Source organism: Scylla paramamosain, chromosome 23 (assembly GCF_035594125.1).
Source record: "Scylla paramamosain isolate STU-SP2022 chromosome 23, ASM3559412v1, whole genome shotgun sequence".
Taxonomy (NCBI): domain Eukaryota; kingdom Metazoa; phylum Arthropoda; class Malacostraca; order Decapoda; family Portunidae; genus Scylla; species Scylla paramamosain.
In genome coordinates, this window is record NC_087173.1 from 19,420,223 (window position 1) to 19,446,722 (window position 26,500).

Consider the following 26,500-nt stretch of genomic DNA (forward strand, 5'->3'; position numbering starts at 1 on the left):
ATCGAAAATACTTCCATGGGGAAAGGTTCCTAATGGCTTATAGGAGGAGGAGGAGGAAGAGAAAGAGGAGGAGGAGGAGGAGGAGGAGGAAGAGGAGGAGGAGGAGGAGGAGGAGGAAGAGGAGGAGGAGGAGGAGGAGCAGGAGGAGGAGGAGGACATAGGTAAGGCGGAATCAATTTACAGATGATGAGAAAAGCTATACTCTCTCTCTCTCTCTCTCTCTCTCTCTCTCTCTCTCTCTCTCTCTCTCTCTCTCTCTCTCTCTCTCTCTCATTTGCATCTCATTTTTTCCACCAATTTCTCCTTTTACTTCGTCTTCTTCCTCTTTCTCCTCCCATTCCTTTATACGTGCTTTTCCTTCTCTTTCCTCTTCTCTGTTCCTTTCCTCTATTCCATTTCTCAATTTCTTCCTACTCTTTCGTCTCCTCTGTTCATTTTCATTTTACCTTCTCTCCGTTTTCTTTCATCTCTCTGCTATTCTTTTTTACTTTTCCTTTCCTCTTTCCTTTTTCTTCGTCTCTGTTGCTTTCCATTATTCCTTCTCTCCTTCCATTTCTTTCGTCTCTACTATTCTTTTTCTCCTCAAAGACACACTTCAAGAACACTGGAAGCAAAGAACATTAGGAGCCAAGAGTAAAGGAGCTGCAGGATGGAAGGAGGAAGGATGTGAAGGGATGTGAAGGATGTGAGGAGCAATGTGGGATATGTAGGATGTGCCTGAGTGTAGTGAGACTTGGAATACAATGAAAAAAATAAATTAAATGACAGGAATTCTCATATAGTGAAGGTTTTTGGAATGTATTGAATTGATTCGGGGTACAATGAAGAGACTGGAATATGATGAAGAGACTTGGCCTGCTGGAAATTTGGGATGCAATGAAGAGATTTAGGGTACTGGAATCTTGGAATACAATAGAGAGATTTGGGATACAATGAAGAGACTTGGAATATAATGAAGAAATTAGGAATATTGGAAACTTGGAATACAAAAAAAGAAATTTGGAATGCAGTAAGGAGATTTGGAATACTGGAGAGACTTAGAATACAATGAAAAACTTAGAATACAATGAAAAACTTGGAATATGATAAAAGTTGGAATCCTGGAATCTTGGAATACAATGAAGAGGGTTGGAACTCGTCAAAGTTATTAGGCGTTTCACGAGCGTGCGATTCTGTCACGCTACATGTATTCGAGAGAGAGAGAGAGAGAGAGAGAGAGAGAGAGAGAGAGAGAGAGAGAGAGAGAGAGAGAGAGAGAGAGAACTAGTGCCAGTCTCATTTTATGGCTGTGGACGAAGACAATGACCCTTGGTAGTCCTGAAAGACACGTGTGGTTGGAACTCCCTTCCCTTCCCTTCGCTTCCCTTCCTGTCCTTTCTCTTTTTTTCCCATCCCTTCCCTTCACATCCCTTTCCTTCCCATCCTTTCTTATTCTTTCCCTACCCTTTCCTTCCCTTCCCTTCCCTTCCCTTCCCTTCCCTTCCCTTCCCTTCCCTTCCCTTACCTTACCTTCCTCAACCTTCTCCTCCCTTTCTTACCCTTCTCTTCCCTTCTTCCCTTCCCTTCCCTTCCCTTCCCTTCCCTTCCCTTTCCTTTCCAATTTCAGGTACAAAAATTTAGAGAAAATACTCGTCTGAGGTGCCAGTTTTTAAGAAAATGGGCCAAATATTGTTATCCTAAATTGGAGGAGGGTCTTGAAACCTCCCCTTCGGAAGAACTCAAGTCATAGGAAGGGGGAAATACAGAAGCAGGCAGGGAGTTCCAGAGTTTACCAGTGAAAGGGATGAAAGACTGAGAATACTGGGTAATTCTTGCATTGGGGGGTGGGGGCTAGATTCAGGTTCATCTTTCTTTCTTTGTACTATTCCTCCTACCTTGCCAGCCCCACCCTCCCATCCTATGCTCTATTTTGTATCCTACTCTAGTTTATCATTCCTTCTACCTTTCCAGTCCCCATCACTTACTCTGTCCTTCCTCATTCTTACTCTTCCAGTCCTTCCATTTCTCCTATCTTTGCAGTCCCTTCATTTACTCTGTCTTTCATCCTATTCCAGTGTTACCATTCCTTTTACATTCCCAGTCCCATCACCTACTCTATCCTTCATCCTTTTCCTTACCATTCCTCATACCATTCCAGCCCCATTCCATGCTCACCTCTATTCCTACCATTCCTGTTACGTGTATGGTTCCATTGCACGCTCCACCGTCCATCGTATTGCAGTTCTACCCATTCCTACCATCCATTCCTGCCATTCCAGCCCCATCACCTACTCTTTCCTTCATCCTCTTTTAGTCCTTCCATTCCTTCTACTTTTCCAGGGCGATTCTGTCCACCTTCCATCGTTTTTCCTTCTATTCCTGCTTCGTCCTCGCTGCCTCGCCAGCTATCAGAGGGGACGAAGAGGGGGAGAGAGCCACGGATGTATCGTTCACTTGGGTACTTGTAGGCGCCGTGGTCCTCAGCGCAGCCAACCGTGGTATTCCCAGCCAGAATCTTCCCTTTCCCACCGCCCACTAGTTACTTTCTCCCCTCCTTCCTCCGTCAGTAGCATCCTCACGTGGGTAGCTTGAGTGAGGAATCTTCGTGTGTGTGTGTGTGTGTGTGTGTGTGTGGGTGGGTGGACAGGTTGGGTGGTGGAGGTGGTTGGGAGTGTGTGTGTTTGTGTGATTAAGTGGTGTAAAGAGAGAGAGAGAGAGAGAGAGAGAGAGAGAGAGAGAGAGAGAGAGAGAGAGAGAGAGAGAGAGAGAGAGAGAGAGAGAGAGAGAGCAGACAATTTCAGTAAGCTCAAGGAAACTCTACGTGCATTAGTCAAGAAGTGAACGGAAATAAGAAAACCACGTGCATTTATATTCAATGATGACTGACAAATAATACAAAAATAATTTATAAAGCTATCAATCAATTTATCAGCGAAGTAAAGAATTAAAATGATAGATAGACTCGGTGGAAAAAAATAAAAAGTACATAAAACAGATTGTCAGGTATGTTGTGTAGAAAAGACAAGATTGAAGGACAGGTGAGATGTGGAAATTAAAGATCAGGTGTGTTTTGTAGGTGAATCTATGCGTGGGGGAATAATTAAATAATCTGCAGGTGAGGTGAACTGAGGTGACTTGGGGGTGGGGGGACAAGCCTGACCTCAGCACGCACAGGCCAGGCAGAAAGGAGGAGGAAGAGGAGGAAAAAGAGGAGGAAACGATGGTATAACAACAAGAGGCATTGGTGAAAAATTGGGCCTGAAGTTGTTGGGGAGGTAGAGTGGAAGATTCAAGCTGATATATTTACGTGACTGCTTTGAGAGGTAGTAAAAATATGTTCTCTCTCTCTCTCTCTCTCTCTCTCTCTCTCTCTCTCTCTCTCTCTCTCTCTCTCTCTCTCTCTCACCATAAATACAAACTAACACTCTCCCTCTCTCTTTCTCCTCGCAGGGAAGAACAAGACCCCCACCACCCCCACTGACTCTGGGGAGGGCAAGTACAAACCCATCAACGGCGCCCAGTCCCCGTCCCAGGCCCCAACCAGCCCCATCTCGCCCGCCCCGAACGTGACGCCCTCCTTCCAGCCGCCCGCAGCCCCCCAGCCCGGCGGTGGAGGCGGCGGAGGTAAGCAAGGGGTGGTGTTTGTGTGTGTGTGTGTGTGTGTGTGTGTGTGTGTGTGTGTGTGTGTGTGTGTGTGTGTGTGTATCTCCTCTCTGTCTATCTTTCTTCCTATGTGTGTGTGTGTGTGTGTGTGTGTGTGTGTGTGTGTGTGTGTGTGTGTGTGTGTGTGTGTGTGTGTGTGTGTGTGCACTCGCGTATCTCTCTCTCTCTCTCTCTCTCTCTCTCTCTCTCTCTCTCTCTCTCTCTCTCTCTCTCTCTCTCTCTCTCTCTCTCTCTCTCTCTCTCTCTCCCTTATCTCAAAAAAATATATATATCCTTCCTTTTTCGATAATCTATTTTTTTCGAAACGCTATACTTTTTTTTTTACCGTATCAGAACTTCCATATTTTTAACATTTTTAAAGAGGTTTCGTAATAAAGACGTTTTGCAATAAGGTCAATTTGTCTGTGTGAATTGTGATGTTTGAGAGAGAGAGAGAGAGAGAGAGAGAGAGAGAGAGAGAGAGGAGAGAGAGGAGAGAGAGAGAGAGAGAGAGAGAGAGAGAGAGAGCGCAGATGTTTTCCGTTTTTATTGCACTTTTCCTTAATATTCCAGTTTTTTTTTTTTTCTTTTCGTTATTTACATATGTACTTTGTTTATTAATTTATTTTTACGGCAGTCACTAATATATCCCTGAAAAATCAAGGAGCGAGTGAATACGGCGTTCACTGCATACACGACCTTAATGCAATAGAAAACCTGTAGAATATTGTGAAAAAAAAGAACAACGAGAACAGGATACAATTTCTATGCCCAAGACGGAGACGGATATGGAGAAAATGTCCGGCATAATCTTTTTTTCCTGAGATTTCCCACAAGTTGGTTGACTCTGCCCAGTAGACTGAAGGAAGTCACGAAGAAGAAGCGAAATGTTACCGAGTATTAATAATGGTATGTGCCAAGTGACTTATCTATCGCTGGGTGTAAAGTTGTTCGTTGTGATGCTGCTGTAGATATCGCTCCGTGCCAACCACACACTCGCGCCTCCCTTATTCCGTGACTCAGGCGTGTAAAGGTGAAGGTTTCTTTCTCCCTGTGTGTTTTCTTATTTTCTTTTTTTTTTTTATCTTTTGTTTCTATTTCTGTTTGTGGATGTGCCTATTGGTTCATTTGTTCATGTACGTGCGAAGGAGAGTCTGAAGAAGTGAAATAAAAGGAAGAATAAAAAAAAAAAATTTAGCCTTAATATGAGCGTTTCAAAGATCTTCGTTAATTTGTGTACATTTATCTATTCATTTATTCATTTACTCACGTACAGAGGAGGAACTTGAGAGAAGAGAAAAAAAAATAAATACTCACGATAAACTTCAAGCTGTGATGCAGAAGGAATTATTATTATTATTATTATTATTATTTTTATTATTTACCATTTATCTTATTCACCAACACACTTTATTTTTTATTCACTAATTTATTGGTGCGTTTATTTACTGATTCACTTATTTATGCGCAAAGGAGAAACTTAAAGGAAAAAAATAAGAAAAAAAAAATAATAATGTAGAATTTATTAAAAGTGTTATATATTTATTTTCTTCACCTGCACTTTTTTTTATTTTTTATTGAATCATCTGTATTTATTTATTTATTCATTCATTCATTTATTTATACATAGAGGAAAGACTGTAAAGAAAAAAATACGACTCTCTCTCTCTCTCTCTCTCTCTCTCTCTCTCTCTCTCTCTCTCTCTCTCTCTCTCTCTCTCTCTCTCTCTCTCTCTCTCTCTCTCTCTCTCTCTCTCCCTCCTTACCGTCCTGAATTCCCAAGAGAGAGAGAGAGAGAGAGAGAGAGAGAGAGAGAGAGAGAGAGAGAGAGAGAGAGAGAGGGAGGGAGTTGCAGGGAAGACATGATCGCGGCGCCGTCACTTCCTGTCTTTTTTATCACATTCGTCCCACTCTGCTGACTCCTGCCGCTCTATTTATATGCTTAGAATAAGGTCGCGGCGTTATCATTACAAGATGCGAGCCAGAAATAGTAGAAGCAGTTCGCGGGTGCAAGTCTCTCCCTCCCAGTGTCGTGTCGCCTGGTTCCAGCTGACGGTTGTGTTGTGTTGTGTTGTGTTTAGGTTTGTGTTGGGGTATTGTTTTGGGTGTGTGTGTGTGTTGGGGTGTGTGTAGGTGTGTCTGTGTGTGGTGGGTTTATTTATGGGTGTTTGTGTGTGTGGGTTTGTGTTGCGTGTGTGTGTGTGTGTGTGTGTGTGTGTGTGTGTGTGTGTGTGTGTGTGTGTACTAATGTGTAGGTAAGAATGTGTATTTTATTCATTTTATTTATTTTTTTATTTTTTTATTTTTTTTTTTAAGGTGCATCAATATGTAACTGGAAATCTGATCTTTCGTTGCCTCGTTCGAAAAAAAAAAAAGTGGCAAATTAAATATAATAGGTATCAATTAAAGTAAGTTGATGAGTAAGAGAAGATAGAGTTAAATGAAGCTGGTAATTTTTTTATTTGTTTTGGTGTGATAGTTTAACATAAAAAAATCTATTATTTCTATGATTAACAAAATAGACAAAATAAACAAAGAGATAATTTATGAATGATTCCTACATGTTATGATAAAAAAAAAAAGAAGATAAGGACACGTTAATAATTTTGAGCTTCCCCAAATGAGAGAGGGAGAAAAAGAAATAGCGGCCACCACTGCTCATTAGAAAGAATAAACCAATGTAAACAAAGAGATGATAAATTCAATGAACAGATGCGAGAATGTAAAACAAACAAGCTTGGTCCTTACTGTTCAACGCTTTGTTTTCTCACCACGGCTGTTTTTAAAAGGCCACAGAGGTGAATAGTCAGGCTCTCATAGGTGTTTTTCCCATTGATGATTCAGAACACTTGCTAAACTCTCACTGCAGACATGAAAACATCCCTGAGCACCCCCCCCCCACCCTCCCCACCCTCCCCATTAACTTGTACTGGCGCCTTTTAAAGCTGACAAAGTAGGAGGCTGAAATGTTTGAGAGTAATAATGTTTCCTCTTGAGCTCACTGCAACCACGAAAACACCCTTTAAAAAAAAATAAATAAATAAATAAATCACTTACACAAGACCTTTTTAAAACTTCACTCATAACAAAACGCTGAAACTGTCTAACCTCAACCACGAAAACATCCTTAAAAAATAAAATAAATAAACAAATAAAAGCATTAACTTACACCCTACCATTTTAAAAACTCTAGCCGTGATGGGACGATGCAGCGCTTAAGAATATAGGTCAAGACAAGGCAAAGGTCGGCAGCGCACAGTAGCCCTCGCCAGTCTTGTCCCGGCCTGAGCCCCACGCAGTCCTCGCCAGCCCAGCCATTATTGATAATTATCGTAATTCATTGGAACAAAAACCGTGGCCATATTTGCACTGATAGCCATCGAGGGGAAGGAGGAAAGGCGCGGAGAGGCGGGAGAGGAGGGAAGGGGGAGGAAGGGTATAGGAGAGGTGTAAAGAAGAGGGGAGAGGAGGAGGGAAGAAAGGAGTACGAGGAGAGGTCAGGGAAAGGAGGGAAGGTTAGGAGGAGGTGGGGTACTGGAGAGGTCTAGAGAAGATGGGAGGTGAGGAGAGGAGGAGGGGAAGAGAAAGGAAAGTTGGGGAGAGGTAGGAGAGGAGGGAAGGAGAGAGAGAGAGGGAGAATAAATGTGTTGTCTTTCCTCTCTCCCTCCTCCTCCTCCTCCTCCTCCTCCTCCTCCTCCTTATAAGTTAAGTTACTTACGGTTAGGTTAGGTTAGGTTTGTTGTTGTTGTTTGAAGTTCATTTGTATTCACTTGTATTCTCCTCCTGTTCTTCCTCCTGTTCCTCCTCCTCTCCTCCTCCTCCTCCTCCTCCTCCTCCTCCTCCTCCTCCTCCTCCTCCTCCTCCTCCTCCTCCTCATTATTTAGCCACACTGCCAAGCCATTTAAGGCCGTCGTCGTGTTCGTCTCGCTGATTTATGTAATTCAGAACACACTGCAATTTGTTGGCAACCCACACGCGCCGCTAAGACCGACCCGCAGACCCGGTTTTTTTTTTTTTTTTTTTTCTTCTTATTTTACCTCCCAGATTATTTACAGATTACTTACTGATTACCTCTGGCTCTCCTGCGTGTGTGTGTGTGTGTCTGTGTGTGTGTGTGTGTCTGTGTGTGGGAGTGAGTCTTATATTGTTTAATTAGTGTAACATTTACCTTATAATTACTGAGCACTAATAGAGAGACTTTCTAATCCTTCCTCCCTTCCTTTGTTCTTTGTCCCTTCGTGTCTCATAATGTAAATATTTTGAGGTGACGCGTGGGATCCCAGTGACTTGTATCTGTAATTACTAGTGGAAGGGAAGGGAAGTGGAAGGGAAGTGGAGGTGGAAGGAGAAGGAACAGACGTGATCATTCATTTTCCTGTTCATTCCCGCCCATCCACGCCCATCCACGCCCTCCCACGCCCATTACACGCTTACCTATGTTCATTCTACGGTTATCTATGCTCATTCCACACTCATCCACCCTTATTCCACATTCATCCACGCTTATTCTTGTTCATCCACCTCATTCACGTTCATCTACATTCAACCATGCTCATTCCACACTCATCCGCTTGTATCCATACCCACTGCATCGTCTTTCACAGGTGGAACACACTCATCCATGCTCATCCACATCCTATCCACACACACCCACACTTAACTAAACACATTTCACACTCATCCACACTCATCCACAGCTTATCCACACTCACTAACACCTACTGCAAGGCCTCACACTCATACACGCCCAATCCACAGCTTATCCACACTCACTAACACCTACTGCAAGGCCTCACACTCATACACGCCCAATCCACATACATCCACACTCATTCATATACTCTCCACACCCATTCCACTTCCTATCCACATGTACTGTACCATCTTCATACTTATCCACATCTACAGCCATCCACGTTCATCTGTTTCACCGTACCATCTCCCACAGGTGGCGGGGTCTCGCTAACACACACGGCACCGCCCTCGCAGAAGGAGGCAGGCCGTAAGAGCAAAGAGTTGGTGGTGGTGGCTGGTGGGAAAGACTCCCGCAGCTCCAGCAGGGATACGGCAAGTCTTAGCCCGGAGCCCTCAGGTCCTACACGAGCCCCCAAACTCTCCTCTAATCCCATCATGCCGCGCACCGAGAAGCCCTTTGACAGTGAGTACCCTTGTGTTTTGTTGTTGTTTGGGGGGTGTGATGGTGGTGTGTGTGTGTGTGTGTGTGTGTGTGTGTGTGTGTGTGTGTGTGTGTGTGTGCTTCTTATTTTGCGGTCTTTTTAATAAATGGTTCTTGTAAAGCTTTTAATATATAGTAATTGTAATTTTTGGGGGGAAGTTGTAATGTATATATCAAGTAAAAAGTACTTGTGGTAAATAAAACTATCTATCTATCTATCTATCTATCTGTCTGTGTATCTACTTGTCTATCTATCTGTCTATCTGTCTCTCTGTCTGTGTCTCTCAAGGGGCTTTCTTCGGCTCTTTGATAGTGAATACCCGGGTGTTGTTGTTGTTTTGGGGTGGTCGTGGTCTTGGTGGTGTGTGTGTGTGTGTGTGTGTGTGTCTCAAGGGATTTTCTTGTTTTTCTTTCACTTTTTTATCTTTTTTTTGTCTTTTTTTCGTGTTGTTTGACTTTTTTCGAGTGTTTTGATAATTATTGGGTTATTTTTGTTATTATTCTTGTTATTCTTTTGTTATTCTTCGTGTTGTTCTTGTTTTTTGTTTTTCTTCACTAGTTGATATCCTCCTTTTCTTCTTCTTCTTTTCTTTCTTGCTCCTCATCAGTCAGTATCCATCTTCTTCTTGTTCTTCTTCTTTTTCTTATTGTTGTTGTTGTTGTTGTTGTTGTTGTTGTTCTTTTTTTGAGTCGTTGTCGTGGTTTCCATCATATCAAGAATCCACAATCTTTCCCTCACCTCCCATCCGCACCCACACCCCTCCCCTCATCTCCCCTCACCTCCCATCCACACCTCTCCTCTCACCTCCCTCACCTACCTTCACCCCATAACTTTCCTCTCACTTCCCCTCAACCACCCCACACAACCCTGCTCTCACCTCCCCTCAAACACCCACAACCCTACCCTCATCTCCCCACCTCCCCTTACCTCCCTCATCTCCCATTCCCCTAACCACTTAATACCCTCTCCCACCTCCCTTCACCCACACACAACCCTCCCCTCACCTCCCCTCACTTCCCCTTAACCACCCACAACTCTCCCCTTATCGCTTATCACGTAAAAATTGAGATGTAATTAATTATCATGGAATCACATTAATTTTTCAAGGTAAAATGGAAAATATTGGCCTTGATTTCCTCCTTAATGTAATGAAGGCTGAATTTGGTAAAATGAACCTTTTTTTTTTTTACCTGTTAGTGAGAAAGTCTTATATTAGAAAGGTGTTTATAATGTAATCTTTCACTTGTACACACACACACACACACACACACACACACACACACACACACACACACACACACACACACACCGCTGGCAGTCTCTCAGGTTTTCACGTTAAGGGTCACCACAGAGGGTCAGGTTGTGCCAAACTCTCTGGATGACTTACAGTTTTCATGAAGGGAATTTCAAGACTCTTCAGGTAATTTTGCACCTGCTTTCACTGTCTCCTGTAGAGTCTGGCACCTTCATTGGCCTTATTTTCTTACCAGTTACTGTTGTCCCTGGCTAGATCCCTCCGTACATAAGCAAAAATATAAGTTCAAGAAAGAGATAGGAAGGAATTGCTTTTCAGGTGAAGTGGTAGATGAATGGAACGGATTCAGTAATCAGGTTGTTAGTGCTGAGTCATTAGGGAGCTTTGAAAGATTAGACAGATTTATGGATGGGGATGATAGGTGGAAATAGGCAGGCATATTTCATACAGGGATTGCCACGTGTAGGTCTGATGGCTTCTTGCAGCTTCCATTATTTTCTTATGTTTCTTTTTTTTTATTTATGTTTTTTTTTTTTTTTTTTTTTTGATAAACGAGTTAGATTAAAGGGAGTGTTCTGTCTTCTCCGCCTCGCCTCGCCACATTCACTACCGGCATGTCTTCTTTCACTGAGACACTTCAAACATTTACTCACGGTCAGATTACGGCGCCTTGTTTTGTTATGAAGCCCAGCCTTTGTATCACTATGACACATTTCAGGCTGGACAATACTCGTAATCAGAGGAAGTATAAAAAAAAAAAAAAAAAAAAAACAGAATCCATAAACATTCTCTGAGATCCTCTTTTTCCTGCCGGGTAGACCCATCACCACTATTCGCCATGACATCCACCACTGATATCCTCTTTTTTTTCTTTTATTTATGTAAGGTGGGTCCTGTCCAATGGTAACAAAAAAAAAAAGATAAATAAAAAAAAATGCTTACTGACGCGCCAATCCCTAAAAAAAGTGGTAAAAATAAGATAAGCAGGCGAGAAGTGGTTATCTTTTAGCGCCTATGGTTTCATTATCGCTGTCCAGCCAAGGGGGAGGGGGGGGGCGGAGATGAATGAAGCAAAGATTACTTACCCATTAGTAGGTTGAGGCTGGGAGGAATGCGGTGGAGCGTGTTTGTGTGTGTGTGTGTGTGTGTGTGTGTGTGGGTGGGTGGGTGGGTGGATGTGTGTGTGTGTGGGTGGAGGGAGGGAAGAAGAGGGATTTTGGAGATGGAGCGAAGACAAGGGAGAAGAGAGAGGAAGGGTTGTGAAAAGGAAGGGAAAGGAGGGGGGTTGTTTTGGGGAAAGGGGAAGAAGAAGAGGATGGGAATGTAACAGGAAGGGAGGAGGAGGGAGGAGAAAGAGGAGTTGTAAGAAGGAAGGGAGAGGAGGGAAGCTGCTGGGGGAATGATGGAGAAGACTGCAAGAGGGAGGGAGGAAGAGGAAGCTTTTAAGATGGAGGAAAGAGGAGGAAAATATTACGATAGAGGAAAGAAGAGGGAACCGCAGAAGAAGGGAAGAAAAGGACTACCAGAGAGAAAGGAAGGAAGAAAAGGGAAGAGAGATGCAAAGGACTATAAGATGAAGGAAAGAGGAAAGCTTAGGGGAGGAAAAGAAGAGGGGAGTGTGAGAGAGGGAAGAAAAGAGAGAATTAGAGGATATTAAAGCTCTGGGAGGATTTTTCTTGAGGGTAATGTGGGTGGATGAATGGTTAGGTTAGGTTAGGTTAGGTTAGGTTAAGTTAGGTTAGGTTAAGTTAGGTTAGGTTAAGTTGGGTTAGGTTAGGTTAGATCAGGTTAGGTTAAGTTAGGTTAGGTTAGATCAGGTTAGGTTAGGTTAGGTTAGGTTAAGTTAGGTTAGGTTAAGTTAGGTTATGTTAGGTTAGGTTAAGTTAGGTTAGGTTAAGTTAGGTTAGGTTAAGTTAGGTTATGTTAGGTTAGATTAAATCAGGTTAGGTTAGGTTAGGTTTGGTTAAGTTAGGTTAGGTTAGGTTAAGTTAGGTTAGGTTAAGTTAGGTTATGTTAGGTTAGGTTAGGTTAGATCAGGTTAGGTTAAGTTAGGTTAGATTAGGTTAAATTAAGTTATGTTAGGTTAAGTTAGGTTAGGTGCTTATATTTATGGGCTGTCGCTGTCAACTTTCCACTCATTCATACATCCATAAGGAAAATGAATAATCTCCTCTAAAATTAAAATGAATAGCAATAATAATAATAATTGTCTTTGCTTGTAACTTGTCCAAAAAAAAAAAAAGAAAAGAATGGTTTTCTTTTATATTTCTCATTAATTTATATATAAAAGAAATATTCATGTACCTTATTCATTTTTTAAGTGTTTCCTTTATTCTTTATTCCTTCTCTTATTCATTCATCTCTTCACTCACTCATTTTCATTTTTCCCCCATATAACTTAAAAATATCGACTCCGGATTTGCTTTTCTTTTTCTCTTTATCTTTTTTTTATTTCATCCTTTTCGTTCATTCATGTTTTCCTTTTTTTTTTTTGTTTCTTTTTACTCTCTTCCTTTCATCCATACTTTTTCTCTCCTTTTCTTATATACTTTTCTCGTTTCCGTTTTCCTGCATTATCTTTTTTTCTTCTTTCGTTCATATTTTTCTCCTTTCTTTCTTTTTCTCTATTTTTCCTTCATGAATATTTTTTCTCCTTTCTTCCTTTTCCCTTTTCTTTTTCTCTCTCTTTTTCCCTCATCCATATTTTTCTCTTTCCTATTTTCTTTCGTCTTTCCCTTTCTTTTTACCTCTCGTCATTTCTCTCTCCTTTCTTTGTAACCTTTTCCTTTTATTCCCTTTTTCCTTCACGTTTCTTACCTTGGGACAATTTTTCTTCCTCCTCTTTAATGGACACAAGATGACACCCTGACATTGCCCGCGGCGGTAAGGCGTGGGCGAGGGAGAGACGTGGAGGCGTGGGTGGACAGGAGGAGGAGAAGAAGGAGGAGGAGGAGTAAACTGGACAGGATGGATGGGAGTAAAGAACAATTTTGAAGGAATGATGATGGAGAGGAGGAGGAGGTGGTGGAGGAGGAGGAGGAGGAGGAGGAGGAGGAGGAGGAGGAGGAGGAGGGGGAGGAAGGAAAATAAACTAGTTGGGATGGACGGAGTTGGAAGAATGATGGAGAGGAGGAGGAGGATGAAGAAGAAGAAGAAGAAGAAGAAGAAGAAGAAGAAGAAGAAGAAGAGGAAGGACAGGAGTAATCGTTCTTCTTCCAAGAATTAAAAGATGAGGAGAGGAAAGATAAGAAGAGCAACAACAGGAACAAGAAAATAAAAAAAATGAATAATAAAGAGAAGACGAAAAAGAGGAAGAGGAAGAAAAGAAGAAGAAGAAGAAGAAGAAGAAGAAGAAGAAGAAGAAGAAGAAGAAGAAAAGCACAAAAAGCAATATGACTGGAGGAGGTGGAGGAGCAAGTGGATGAAACAAACAGGGAGTGGACAGCTGGGCGAGTGGATGAGCGGGTGAGTGGGTGCAGGCGCGCAGGAGTGGAGGGCGGAGAGTGGGTGGATGAACCGGAGGAGGTGGAAGAGGTGGAAGAGTGGAGTGAGTGAGAGAGTGAGTAGGAGGCAGCAAGGCGGAGAAGAACCTGACAACTTCAAGTGGAGGAGGTGGAGGAGGAGGAGGAGGAGAGGAGTGGGTGTCGAAGCTTCCAACACTCCTAGCGCTGCCTGAGGGAAGGGGGAAGGGGAGGGGAAGGGGGTAAGGGGGAAGGGGTAAGTGGGCAGGTGTGTTGTATATATAGACGGACTGATGGCGACCAGGTAAGAAATACTTTCTCTTGTCATGATTACCTCAATGAAACGTCACGGTGCGCAGGTGAGCCGCGGTGTGTGTGTGTGTGTGTGTGTGTGTGTGTGTGTGTGTGTGTGTCTGTGTGTGTTTGTTTTTGTTTTTTTATTGTTTTTTTCTTTTTTCTTTTTCTTTTTTTCTTTTTTTCAGGTTTTAATGTATGTTTTTTTTCTTTTTTTTGTGTGTGTTGGACCAATTTTCTTTATGTTTTTAAGTTTGTATATCTATGTGGTCAATAATGAACTAACTCCTCTGATTCTGCCCATTTTCTCATTTCTTCTTTCATCTTTCTGTCCATTCTTTTTTTTAGATTCCTCTATTCCTTCTGTTCTTATGTCCATTTTCTCATTTTTTTCCCACGTGATTGATCTCTTTAAGTGTGTCATGTTTAGTGATGGATGGCTAGTTTGTTTGTGGCTAGGTTAGGATGGGTTGGGTTAGGTTAGGTTAGGTTAGGTTAGGTTAGGTTAGGATGGGTTGGGTTAAGTTGGCTTAGGTTAGGTTTGGCTTGGTTATCAGTAAATTATTGTGATTTATTGCTGGGACCTACGTGTGTGTGTGTGTGTGTGTGTGTGTGTGTGTGTGTGTGTGTGTGTGTGTGTGTGCGTGTTGACAATTTCTTTTATCATTTTACTTTTTTTCTACTGTTCTGAATTTTCTATCATGTTCTTCAGCACAAACTTTTCTTTTTTTTTCTTTTTAACATTACTATTCTTGAGTGACACGGGACTCCCTCTGCTCACATTAGCGTAAACCTCTTGCCTGCCGCGGGGTTTCCTTTAAGCTTCACACAACGCTGCGGTGCAAATTAAGGGTACGTTCTACTTCTTCACGGGAGTTACGGAGCAGATTACAGACTCCAGTGTTTGTAGCTTCACTGTGGCTCACTCCTGTTGCCTCGGGTTACGTTAATAAGGCAGCAAGTCTCGTACTGTTATTACTTAGCAAAGGTTATTTTTTATTTTATTTTATTTTTTGTATTTAGTTAGCTAGTTAGTAGGTTCGTTAGTTAGTTGATTAGTTAGTCAGTCAGCCAGTCAGTCAGTCAGTCAGTCAGTCAGTCAGTCAGTCAGTTAATTAGTTAATCAGTTACTTAATCAGTCAGTTAATTAGTTAGTTCTGTCGGGTATTACTGCCTTTGCCTGTCACGATATTTCTAATCTCACCTTTCGCATCAAATTTGCTCTGGAGTGACTGTCGAGTGTTGCAGTCTTCCCTCACCCACATTACCTAATTATAGATTGCTCAGTTCATCTTACACGTTCCTCCAGCAGGCCAGGCAGTGTAAGGGGTCTGTCAGGAGTGATGCAGACAAGATACTCAATGTTGGCACTGTGGAAATGACTTAAGTAACAGGTTCAAGATTGATAAAATTATATAAAAAGAATAAATAAAAAAAATTGGTAAGCATATAGAGCGGTGGATGACTGGAATAAGCTCAGACTCTGGAATCGACTGGAATTAACTGGTTCGAGATAGATAAGGTTATGTAAAAAATAGATAGGAAGAAATTGGTTCACTAATAGAGTGGTGGATGACTGGGATAGACTCAGTAATTAGATTGTTAGTGCTGAGTCAATGGGGAGATTAAAAGGAAGATTAGGTACGTTTATGGATGGGAATGATAAGTGGGTGTAGGTGTGCATGCTTTATACAAGGACTGCCTGATGATTACTTGGAACTTCTCTTGTCTTCACACACACACATACACACACACACCACAACAACAACAACAACAACAACAACAACAACAACAAACACCCATTCACCCTCTCAATCATGCACACACACACACACTTATCACAGTCACTTCTTTAACTCCAGTGTGTCTTTATCCACTCCTCTCCCTCATAATGCCTCGGTCCCGCTGGGGAGAGAAAAATTGGACACGTTGGGGAGACGAGGTAGATTGTGTAGGGCGAGGTGCGGGCACTTCCCTATGGTCCAGGTACGGGTTCTGTGGGTCCCTCCACGCCTCTAATAAATGGTTAACTGCTGACCAGGTTTTGCCATATATGAGAGCCTGGCACCACCACCACCACCACCACCACCACCACCGCCACCACTGCTAGTATCCGGTCACACTGGTTCGAATCTCTCCTTCTCCTGATCCCTCCCTCCTCCTCCCCGACCTGGTCTCCTTAAGGGCGTGTTGGTGGCTTTTTTTTTTCTTCTTCTTCTTTTTTGTGTGTCTTTTATGTCAGTGACCCACCCAGCAGGTCTCTCCCTCCCCCACACTGGTCCCCTGCCCTCCCTGACACCCATTATGATGCACGTGATACAGACAGACAGGGGAAAGATAGACTGAGGAGGAGTAAGAAATACGAAGATGGTGTTGCCTCATATAACTGCTTGATTGATGGGGATTCAGAAAGGAAGGGGGAAGATGAACTAGGGGAGAAAGAAATACGAAGATGGTAAATAAATGCATGAGTGATGTGATGTGGAAAGGAAGGGAAGGGATGGACTGGGAGGGAAAGAAATGCGAAGATGGTGTTGCTTCATATAACTGTTTGATTGATGGGATGGCGAAAGGAAGAGGAAGATGGACTGGGAGGAGAAAGAAATACGGAGATGGTGAATGAAATAGAAGCTTGATTTGTGTGATACAGAAAATAAAAAAGAAGATGGACTGGGATGGAAAGAAATGCGAAGATAGTAAGTGAAACAAGAACTCATTTGATGTGGTGCAGAAAATTAATAAAAGATAAATTGGAAGAGAAAAAAAAAGAATACACGTGTGGTAGAGAAAGAAAGGAAAAGATAAAGTGAGAAGGAAAGAAATGTTAGCATGCTGACGCCTTGTTTAATTGATTTTTTCTTTGTGCAGATTAAATGAAAAGTATGATCGACGTGATACAGAAGATAAAGAAAAGATTCATTGGGAGAAAAAAAAAAGAAATAGCTAATGATGTATATTTATATTGATTTCTTATTAACACACAAAAAAGACGTGATCGTTTTTTTTTTTTTATTTATATCATTCAAAATTTTACTTTTTTTTACGCGAATCAGAAAAAAAGGATAATCAAACATACACGTATAGAAAATAAGATTGCATTGTCTCGTATCATCTATATTTTTTTTCTTTTCTACAATTAAGGAAAAAAACGATAATTGAATTTAAAAAAGACAGCGTTATCTAATAGTCTTTTTTTTTACGGTACAGAGTAAAAACAAAAGAAAAATAATAATCATAATCGCTCACCTACATCATCCATTACGTTATTTTTTCTCTTTACGGTACGGAACAAAAAGAAAAAAAGACTAAGTATAAAAAAAATTAGCTCCAATCATCGAAAATTATACTATTGTTTTTAATATTCAGGACAAAAGGGAAAAAAAAGGATAAAAGTAGAAAACTAAATAAAAAAAAAAAATAGCTGTTTAACATCACGTATAATTTCATTTCTTACAGTACAGAACTTAAACAAACCCAAAACAAACCCAAACAAACCCAAAACAAACAAAAACAAAAAAACAACAGAAACCCAAAACAAATCCAAACAAACCCAAACAAACTCAAAACAAACGAAAACAAACGCAAAATAAACCAAAACAAACACAAACAAACACAAACAAAACCAAAACAAACACAGACAAACCCAAAACAAACACAAACAAACATAAACAAATATAAACAAAACCAAAACAAACACAGACAAACCCAAAACAAACCCAAACAAACACAAAACAAACCCAAACAAACACAAAACAAACACAAACAAACACAAAACACAAACAAACCCAAAACAAACACAAAACAAACACAAATAAACCAAAACAAACCAAAAACAAACCCAAAACAAATCCAAACAAACCCAAAACAAAACCAAACAAACACAAAACAAACACAAACAAACACAAAACACAAACAAACCCAAAACAAACCCAAACAAACACAAACAAACACAAAACAAACACAAACAAACACAAACGAACAAAACAAACCCAAACAAACACAAACACAAACAAACACAAACGAACAAAACAAACACAAACAAACACAAACGAAAAAAACAAACCCAAACAAACACAAAACAAACACAAACAAACACAAACAAACCCACACACACTCAAATAATTACAAGAAATGGGGAATGGGAACAGCAAGAAGAGTAACTGTGACCTTAATCACCTGCCCATTATACAGACGTCCCCCTCCCTCACCATTACACCACGCCTGCCCGAAAATGGGAGAGGGTGATGGGGGGTGATGGTGGGTGATGGGGGCAGCGTGGCAGGATGATGGAGGGAGCAGTGAGTGTGGGCGTAGATGGGGAGATGCTGGGGAGAGAGGGAGAGGAGAGGATGTGAGGGAATGATTAGGAGAAAAGATTTTTTTTCTCTCTTTTGTCTTTTTTTTTATCTTTTATGTGATTTTTTTTCTCTTTTCTCTTTTTCTCTCTCGTCTTTTAACGTGTTTTCTTCTCTTTCTCTTTTTTATTTTTTACTTTTTCTCTTTTTTTTCCTTTTTAACGTTTTCTTCTTTCTCTATTTTTTTTTTCTTTTTTACGTGTTTTCTTCTCTTTTCGTTTCCTTTTTTTTTTTTTTAGACTATTGAGTTTGGGTGAGTCCCTTGACTGAGTGAGTGAACGAGTGAGTAAGTGAGAGTTGAGTTACTGAGCAAGTGGCTGGAAAATTAGAGTGAGTAATTAGAGTAAACAAACGAGAGCTGAGTGAATGAATGAGTGAGTCAGAGAATGAGTGAATAATTAGAATGAGTAAATGAAAGGTGAGTTAGTGAGTGAGTGAGTAAATTAAGTCAGTCAGTCATGAGAGAATTGAGTGATTAAGTGACATTGCATGAGAAGATCAAGTGAATGAGTGAATGAGATGAGTGAGTGAGATGAGTGAGTGAGTGAGTGAGTGAATGAATGAAAAATGAGGCATGTAGGGCTAGGAGTCAGAGGAGTGAGCAAAACATGGATGAGGAAACGAGGAAAGGAAACATGAGTACAGAAAGTGAGGGAAAGAAAATTAGAAAGTGGTATGGTAGTGGATGTTTTATGAGAGAGAGAGAGAGAGAGCGAGAGAGAGAGAGAGAGAGAGAGAGAGAGAGAGAGAGAGAGAGAGAGGTACATAGACAGACAAAAGAAAATAGAAACAGACACAAAAGAAAAAGGGAAACAGAAAGAGACAGAAAAAAGGAATAGTAACAGAATACGAGTACAATATGAGGGAAACGGTACATGAGAGAGAGAGAGAGAGAGAGAGAGAGAGAGAGAGAGAGAGAGAGAGAGAGAGAGAGAGAGAGAGAGAGAGAGAGAGAAGAGGATGGTATTGCTCAGAACTCCATCTTGAGGAATCCAAAGCGGTGAGAGAGCCTCGGAATGCGGAGAGAGAGAGAGAGAGAGAGAGAGAGAGAGAGAGAGAGAGAGAGAGAGAGAGAGAGAGAGAGAGAGAGAGAGAGAGAGAGAGAGAGGGGAACACTCAAGAGCCTCGCCCCACAGTTGTCTATTGCCACAGTAACCCCAGACTCCCGACGCCCGTCCAGCCACTCAGGGCGCGAGGCATAGATACCCACGCCAGGATCCTCGGAGGGCGCCCTTGAAACCTTGAAACGGGCGACGAGGTAACAAGGTAGCGGCGCGAGGGGGGCTGGTGGTGGAGAGAGAGAGAGAGAGAGAGAGAGAGAGAGAGAGAGAGAGAGAGAGAGAGAGAGAGAGAGAGAGAGAGAGGGAGGGGGTGATGAAATGAAGATAAAGTTAGAAGAAAAAGTGTGGAGAGAGAGATCTAAGTGGAAAATTATATACCTTATCTTACCTGTGGTGGAAGTGGCTGTGGAAGGGAAGGGGTGGATGTGGCTAGGGAGGGAGTGTAGGGGGGATGGATATGGATGGATATGGGGCTGTTCGTGTTGTGGCTGGGTATAGTGACAGAGAGAGAGAGAGAGAGAGAGAGAGAGAGAGAGAGAGAGAGAGAGAGAGAGAGAGAGAGAGAGAGAGAGAGAGAGAGGGGGGGAGTAGGAATGACAGACAGACAGACAAAAATCCAGACAGGAACAGAGAGGCAGGCAAACAGACATAAAGACAGACAGATTTAACGTTTTTACACACACACACACACACACACACACACACACACACACACACACACACACACACACACACACACACACACACACACACACACACACACACACATGAAGCACAATTTCCTTTCATGCCTTTTCTTCCTCATTATTCCTTCCTTCTCTTCGCTTCTATATTCTTCTCTTTCTCCTTCCTTCTCTTCGCTTCTCTTTCCTTCTCTCTCCTTTCTTCTCTTCTCCTTCTTTCTCTTAATCTCCTTTACTACTTTTGAAATCCTTTTTAATTCATTTCATTCATTTATTCATTCTTTCTTGTTTTCATACATTTGTCCTTTCATTAATTCATTAATCTATTCATTCATTCATTTTTTGTTTCTTTCATTCTTGCTTTGTATCTTTTCTTTCTTTTATCCGACTTTCCTTCCTTCCTTCCTTCTTTCCCTCTTTCCTTCTTTCTTTTCTTCCTTCCTTCCTTCCTTCCTTCCTTCCTTCCTTCCTTCCTTCCTTCCTTCCTTCCCGCCTTCCATATCATTCCTTTTCACTATTTTCTCCTTCCTTCCTTTCCTTCTCTCCTCACCTTCCCCCTCAACCTCTCACAAACCCATCCTTCCTTCACTTAACGGCCACACATTAGTGACAACAAACGTACACAGTTCCCCTCATTCCCTCCTAACCTAACCTAACATAAGCGGTCATTAATTCAGCTCTCCTCTAATTAATTCAAGTCATAAAGGCGAGACTGTTTGCGGCGCAGTTTTATTGAGGAGAATGGGCAGAAAAACTCATCATTCATTTGCATATATTAACAGATCCAGTGTTTCATTACGTAAATAGTGTGTGTGTGTGTGTGTGTGTGTGTGTGTGTGTGTGTGTGTGGGTGGGTGTGGGTAGGTGATGGGGTTGTGTATGTGTGTATGTGTGTTTTTCTTATTTATTTTTATTTTTGTTCGTTTTTTTTAGGAATGTTGAAGTATGGATTGTGTGTGTGTGTGTGTGTGTGTGTGTGTGTGTGTGTGTGTGTGTGTGTGTGTGTGTGTGTGTGTGTGTTGTTTTTGTTAGTCTTTGGGAGTTTTTCTTTTGTTTTCTTTCTTTGTTTATTTTTTTTATCTATGTATTTGTTTTCTTGATCTTCTCTACTATTTTGGCTTGACTCTCCTTCCTTTGAATAGCAGAAATAAACAAACAAATAAACAAACAAACAAACAAACAAACAAACGAACAGCGAAAACACTAACGAAAATTTTATAACCACAGACGAAAAAAAAATCAAAGAAAAAAAGGAAAGAAGAAAAAGAAAAAAACAATGCAATCGAAATCTTTGAAACATAAAGACTGTATAACAAAAAAAATAATAAAAATAACAATATAAAAAAAAGAGAAAAAAAACAAAAACAAGTAAACGAGATGAGCTGGGAAGGGGCAGTCTCCCTTACACCCTCTGTTTCTCTCTCTGGTAGCGGGGCGAGGCGGGTCAGGGCGGGGCGAGGCGGGGCTGGGCGGGTCGAGGCGGAGCAGAGGTGAAAGGTGCACAGTATAATCAGACATGAATGGAACCTCCACTTATTCGCTGTGTTTTCCTCCATTACCGCTGTTGTCGCTGTTATTATCGCCACTATGAAGTTTGATGTCGCTCCGGGAGGCTTATTGCTGCGAGGGAGGGAGAGAGAGAGAGAGAGGGACGGGAGGGAGGAAGGGAAGGAGGGAGGGAAGGGTACAGACAGAGTAGTAAAGAAAGTAAATTGGAAGGAAAGGAGATCGTGAGCTGCAGAGTTGGAGAAGAGGGAGGGGGAAGGGAAGAGGGGAAGGAGGAAAGGAAGGGAGGAGTGGAAGAACCGGAGGTAATAAAGGAAATAAAATAGATAAGTGGAAGGAAAGAAAATGCACTGCTGGATTGGGAAAGAAGGAAAAAGTAAAAGAGAGAGAGAGAGAGAGAGAGAGAGAGAGAGAGAGAGAGAGAGAGAGAGAGAGAGAGAGAGAGAGAGAGAGAGAAAACAGGAGGGCATGGACAAGAGCCGAACAAGGAAAAAATTAAACAGAAAACAAGAGGAGAATGAGGAATGAGCGAGCGAGAGAGAGAGAGAGAGAGAGAGAGAGAGAGAGAGAGAGAGAGAGAGAGAGAGAGAGAGAGAGAGAGAGAGAGAGGAAAAGAACTAGAACAAGAAAAGAACAAAAAAACATGAACAACAACTAGAACAAAAATAAAAAAAAAGTCGAAGAACAAGAAGAGGAAGAAGAAGATAATGATGATGATGACAGTGATGGATGATGATGATGATGAAACAAGCAGAAAAAAAAAAAACAGGTAAAAGAAGAAGAAGAAGAAGAAGAAGAAGAAGAAGAAGAAGAAGAAGAAGAAGAAGAAGAAGAAGAAGAAGAAGAAGTGAATATTAAAAACCAAAGTGACTAGAGAGAAGACAAATGTATCCTGCGTCACACTGCATTGAGACTCACGTGAGGAGCGAGGCAGGCGGAAGGACGTGAATTAGTGAGGCAGTAATGAGGGTCAGCTATGATGGAGGGGGAGGGAAAGACGGAGAGACAGAGACAAGCACTGCGGCATGGAAGAGAGGTGTGTGTGTGTGTGTGTGTGTGTGTGTTTCTCGTTGTTTTTTGGTTGTGGTTGAGGTGGTGGTGGTGGTGGCATTGATTTTCTTCTTTTTCTTCTTATTTTTTTTCTTATTCTTATTCTTGCTCTTATTCCATTTCTTGATCTCATTCTTGTTCCTGTTTGAAAATTTGATTAGATAAATAAAAAAATAGCATATGAAAATAGGTAAGCATGTTTTATACAGGGACTGCCACGTGTAGGTCTGGTGGCTTTTTGCAGCTTCCCTTGTTCCCTTGCGCTCTCGTGCTCTTAATTATAATGAGAGACATGATAAGAAAATGTTCCAGTTTGAAATGGCAGGCGAGGAGTGGTGAGTGATTGATGGAGGAAGTGATGAGCGGTGTTCCTGCCTTAGTTGGCGATGACTGGCGGTGATGGGAGGGCAGAGGAAGATGATAATGATGATGGTGATGAATGGGGTACACATGAACACAATACAATGACCTCTAAAGCAGAACTAGATATAATGAGAACTAGATATAGTGGAAGATTTTAACATACGTACTTAGATATTCAACATTCCAACACACATATTAGATAGGTGGAAGATTTCAACTCATGCTTAATATTTCAACATTTTAACACACATACGAAGAAAACTATAGACTGCATCACTAACCAACGGTAACAGTAAACACGATACAGGGGAAAAAAAGGTTTGAATTTACGTATAAAACCAAGAGAAGTGAATTTAACCACAGCGACCCTTAAGCACATCTAAATATAACGAGAATTCGATACAATACAACATTCAAACACCAATACACAGGTACGCTATAGACTACATGACCAATAATTAACGAAAAAAAAAACATAACTGCAATTAGAACAGATTATAAGATTCAATTTATACATAAGACCAACTGGAATTAAACACAAGACCAACTGGAATTAAACACTAGACATAATAAATATTTAAATACCCATATACAGATAACTAAAGATTCCACAGCCACTAATGACCAGGTAACCGTAATTAGAACCCAGGTAATAGGTTTCAATTTGCATATCATATCAAGTGAAGTGAAATTAATCAGATAAGAATGGTGGAAGCTTATAATTACCTGCTGGTGGCGATGCTCAGGTGACTCCAGCTCGCCAGGTGACTCGCCAGGTAACTTAACAGGTAGCCACACCTTACTTACCAGGTTCATCTCACCTGTTCTCTTCCTCCTAGCACTGAGAACTATTTTAATCTTGTTTTCTGCTCTTCTTATTCTCTCTCTCTCTCTCTCTCTCTCTCTCTCTCTCTCTCTCTCTCTCTCTCTCTCTCTCTCTCTCTCTCTCTCTCTCTCTCTCTCTCTCTCTCTCTCTCTCTCTCCACCCCCATTTTTTCCAAGATCGTAACCTGTTTAGTGGTATTTTTGCAGTCTTACCTGGCATGGAATCAGCTGCTTATTACAGGTTGGCGGGTGCATTAGGTCAGTTTTGGAAAGTTAATGTCATGGAGCTAAACGCCTCGCCTCGCCTCGCCCCGCCCCGCCCCGCCCCGCCCCACCCCGCCCCACCTCTTGTTCGCGTCGGGGTGAAATTGTTGTGCAGAGGTTAAAAGTTAAAACATTTTGTTATTTTGTGGTTCTTGTGGTTTGTTACGTGTGTGTGTGTGTGTGTGTGTGTGTGTGTGTGTGTGTGTGTGTTAATTTATTTATTTTTATTTATTTATTTATTTGTTTATTATTTTTGTTGTTGTTGTTGTTGCTTAGGAGTGGATGGGTGTGTGGATAGTGTGTGGATTAGTAAAAGAGGGGTTGGATGGATGGATGGATAGGTGTGTGTGTGTGTGTGTGTGTGTGTGTGTGTGTGTGTGTGTGTGTGTGTGTGTGTGTTATTAAGGTTTGTTTTGTTGGTTATGTTTTGTTGTGGCATTTATTGTTTACTATTGTTATTTTTCTTATTCTTATTAATTGTTGTTGTTGTTGTTGTTGTTGTTGTTATTGTTGTTATTGTTATCGTTCTCATTTTTGTTAGCATTGAAGAAAAAGAAACAGAGCATGAATAAGGAGAGAGAGAGAGAGAGAGAGAGAGAGAGAGAGAGAGAGAGAGAGAGAGAGAGAGAGAGAGAGAGAGAGAGAGAGAGAATCAGTTTATTACCAACACGGGGCAATATCCTTTATTACATCCAATGAACAAGCAGTGAGAGCATTATTGATATCACACACACACACACACACACACACACACACACACACACACACACACACACACACACACACACACACACACACACACACACACATCTCAAACAATGAATCGTGTAAGAGGTAAAAAAAATATAAGAAGATAGTTATAATGCAAAACCTGAATGGAAGATTAAGAAAGAAAAAAAAGAGAGAGAGAGAGAGAGAGAGAGAGAGAGAGAGAGAGAGAGAGAGAGAGAGAGAGAGAGAGAGAGAGAGAGAGAGAATAAATAAAAGAAAAAAAAAAGAAAAAGAAAACACATTCATTGACTTACAGGTTCTTGATCAAGCAGGTTTTTATATTTATTTATTTTATCTATTTATTTGCTTGCCTATTTTATTTATTGACTTGTTTATTTTCTTTATGATAATTATCTACTAAAGTTCAAGTAAGAGTTCATGATGCATGTTAATTAGTCTGTTATTGGACACGCCATGTTTATTATTATTATTATTTTTATTATTATTATTATTATTATTATTATTATTATTATTATTATTACTATCATCATTAGCATCATCATCTTCATCCCTGTCAGTCTATCTGTATGCCTGTATGTTTGTCTTTATGTATGTATGTCATTCTCTCTCTCTCTCTCTCTCTCTCTCTCTCTCTCTCTCTCTCTCTCTCTCTCTCTCTCTCTCTCTCTCTCTCTCTCTCTCTCTCTCTCTCTCTCTCTCTCTCTCTCTCTCTCTCTCTCTCTCTCTCTCTCAATGTGTGTGTGTGTGTGTGTGTGTGTGTGTGTGTGTGTGTGTGTGTGTGTGTGTGTGTGTGTGTGTGTGTGTATGTTTATGTGCGCGTGCGTGCGTGCGTGCGTGCGTGCGTGCGTGCTTTTAGTACACTTTACTATATTAGAAATCTCTGTATTTTTCTGATCAGCAAACTGGTCTTTTGTTTACTCGTATGTTGTGTGTGTGTGTGTGTGTGTGTGTGTGTGTGTGTGTGTGTGTGTGTGTGTGTGTGTGTGTGTGTGTGCACGCGCCAAGTAGCCGGTCTCCTTCAATGTACCACCGCTGCTGGAATTTTTTAAAAGGCTTTATTTGTATTGTTATTCTATTTGTATTCTTATTCTGCCATATTGACGACACACACACACACACACACACACACACACACACACACACACACACACACACACACACACACACACAGAGAGAGAGAGAGAGAGAGAGAGAGAGAGAGAGAGAGAGAGAGAGAGAGAGAGAGAGAGAGAGAGAGAGAGAGAGAGAGAGAGAGAGACTGACACCTTTTTAATATTTTCTCATCTCCACAAATTTTAAGAGATGTTACATAACTGAATCTTAGGAACTGATATACCTAAATAATGAAATAGATTACCCTCTCATCTTACAATGGAGGCGTGGAAGAAAACGTGAGATTATCCTGAAAATAAATAATGAGTAAAATAAAATAATATAGATAAATCATACAACTTTAACATTACAATTATCCTCAGAAATGCATAAAAAAAAGATTTTTCACATAAATGCTTATTTTATATCGAATTATTATATTTATATAGTTAATGAGCATAGGATGAGGATAAAATGCGACGTGTGTACAGTACATGTGATGATAGGTGGAAATGGGTATGAATAGGCACGTTTTACATAGGCACTGCCACTGGTAGGCCTGAGTTCACATTCATGAAGACTTTGCTCTTCCATCACGACTATTTTCAAAGGCCTCAGAGATGGTTAGACGGGTTTTCAAGTGTTTCTCCTGTTAATATTTCAGAAATCTTATTAATGTCACTAGAATTATAGAAACATCCTTTAAAAACTCGTGTAACTTCAACTAGAGCCTTTTGAAATAGTGGAGGTGAGGTGCGGAA

The 26,500-nt window shown here is 41.1% G+C and overlaps 1 protein-coding gene across 1 annotated transcript in view; it reads left to right on the forward strand.

Moving 5' to 3' along the window:
• The window catches only part of LOC135111954 (uncharacterized), a 142,074-nt gene that overhangs the window by 34,574 nt on the left and 81,000 nt on the right, over positions 1–26,500 (forward strand). Inside the window, exons 3-4 of the mRNA XM_064025634.1 lie at positions 3,430–3,603; positions 8,570–8,779. Coding sequence (XP_063881704.1) covers positions 3,430–3,603; positions 8,570–8,779 — 384 coding nt within the window. The remainder of the gene's footprint in view (positions 1–3,429; positions 3,604–8,569; positions 8,780–26,500) is intronic.